This window comes from Penaeus monodon, chromosome 22 (assembly GCF_015228065.2).
Source record: "Penaeus monodon isolate SGIC_2016 chromosome 22, NSTDA_Pmon_1, whole genome shotgun sequence".
NCBI lineage: Eukaryota > Metazoa > Arthropoda > Malacostraca > Decapoda > Penaeidae > Penaeus > Penaeus monodon.
The window spans coordinates 19,463,354-19,464,495 of NC_051407.1; the positions used below are offsets into that span (position 1 = coordinate 19,463,354).

The following is a 1,142-nucleotide window of genomic DNA, read 5'->3' on the forward strand; positions in this document are numbered from 1 at the left end:
AGCCTAGCCAAAGCAGAAATGATAAGTGCTTGTACCTCGACAGGAGATTTCCGTGGCCGAGTCCCCGTCCCTCATAACGCTGGTGGATTCCCCTCTGGTGTCTTCGGCAGGTGGACTCAGCGACAACAAAATTTGCATTGGTAAAGTCTCGTGTTTGTCCAGAATGCAGCATGCAGTTTAAATAAGTTTTTGACCTGTAGCTTATGGTTTACCCTTTACGGTTTACCTTGAGAGAACACGGTTAAAAGGCCGGATGTGTTTACATTTTGTCGAGTTTATTCGTATTATTATTGGAGCGAATATACCAATAGTGTGACTTTGGAATTTACCGTACGACTAATTTATAACTGAATATACTATAAGATAGACGAATGCATATCAGTAAAGTTAGCATTATCTATAATATTTAAAAATTTAAAATCAAATGTAGCATATCACTAGAGGGGAGACTAAGACCTATCACAAGAAATAACTTTACCCATATATTCCCTCTCATGCAAAAGGTTATAAGCACCAGTGGGACCTCGTGAGCGAACGGACAGGTGAGATAATAAAGCTACACCACATTGACGCGTCGAAGGTCAACCTCGTCGCTGCTCTCGACATATACGAAGACGATGAGGCTGAGCTGCTCCTATGCCATAACAGTAAGCACGTGACTGACGATGTTTATAACCTATGCTGTGAATGATGAAGGATATAACTAAGGGAGAGGGTTACCATATTTTTAAGTCTAGGATGTCGTCATGCGGATGTTGGGAATATAGTGTCCTTGTATGTGTGTTTGTATGTGATATATAGAGATAATTATAGACATATCATAAGCTTTTGCACACTTTGTCATAATAAGAGGTGACACGCCACTCAAAAATCCATCAACAGAATCAATAACTGAATTAATAACCAGAAATAAATTATATTTATTGCTGTTAAATCATCCCCGGAAGTAATATTTAACGAACATTTTCATTTTTCCTTCTCTGCCAGACACATGCCACTTCCAGAAGCTGACGGAGGAGTGTTCCAATGAGTTTGACTTCCAGTGGAACTCTGTCCCAGAAGCCATTGGTGGGTTTACGAGTCGGGATTGTAAAGATTTTGTATACCTGCACAGACGCACAATCATGATATGTGTTTGCGTG

General features: G+C 40.1%; 1 protein-coding gene across 1 annotated transcript in view; it reads left to right on the forward strand.

The window, feature by feature from the left end:
• Window positions 1-1,142, forward strand: part of LOC119587349 (GTPase-activating Rap/Ran-GAP domain-like protein 3) — a 420,180-nt gene that overhangs the window by 415,355 nt on the left and 3,683 nt on the right. The window contains exons 20-22 of the mRNA XM_037936096.1: window positions 44-140; window positions 504-647; window positions 988-1,068. Of these exons, the coding sequence (XP_037792024.1) occupies window positions 44-140; window positions 504-647; window positions 988-1,068 (322 nt within the window). The remainder of the gene's footprint in view (window positions 1-43; window positions 141-503; window positions 648-987; window positions 1,069-1,142) is intronic.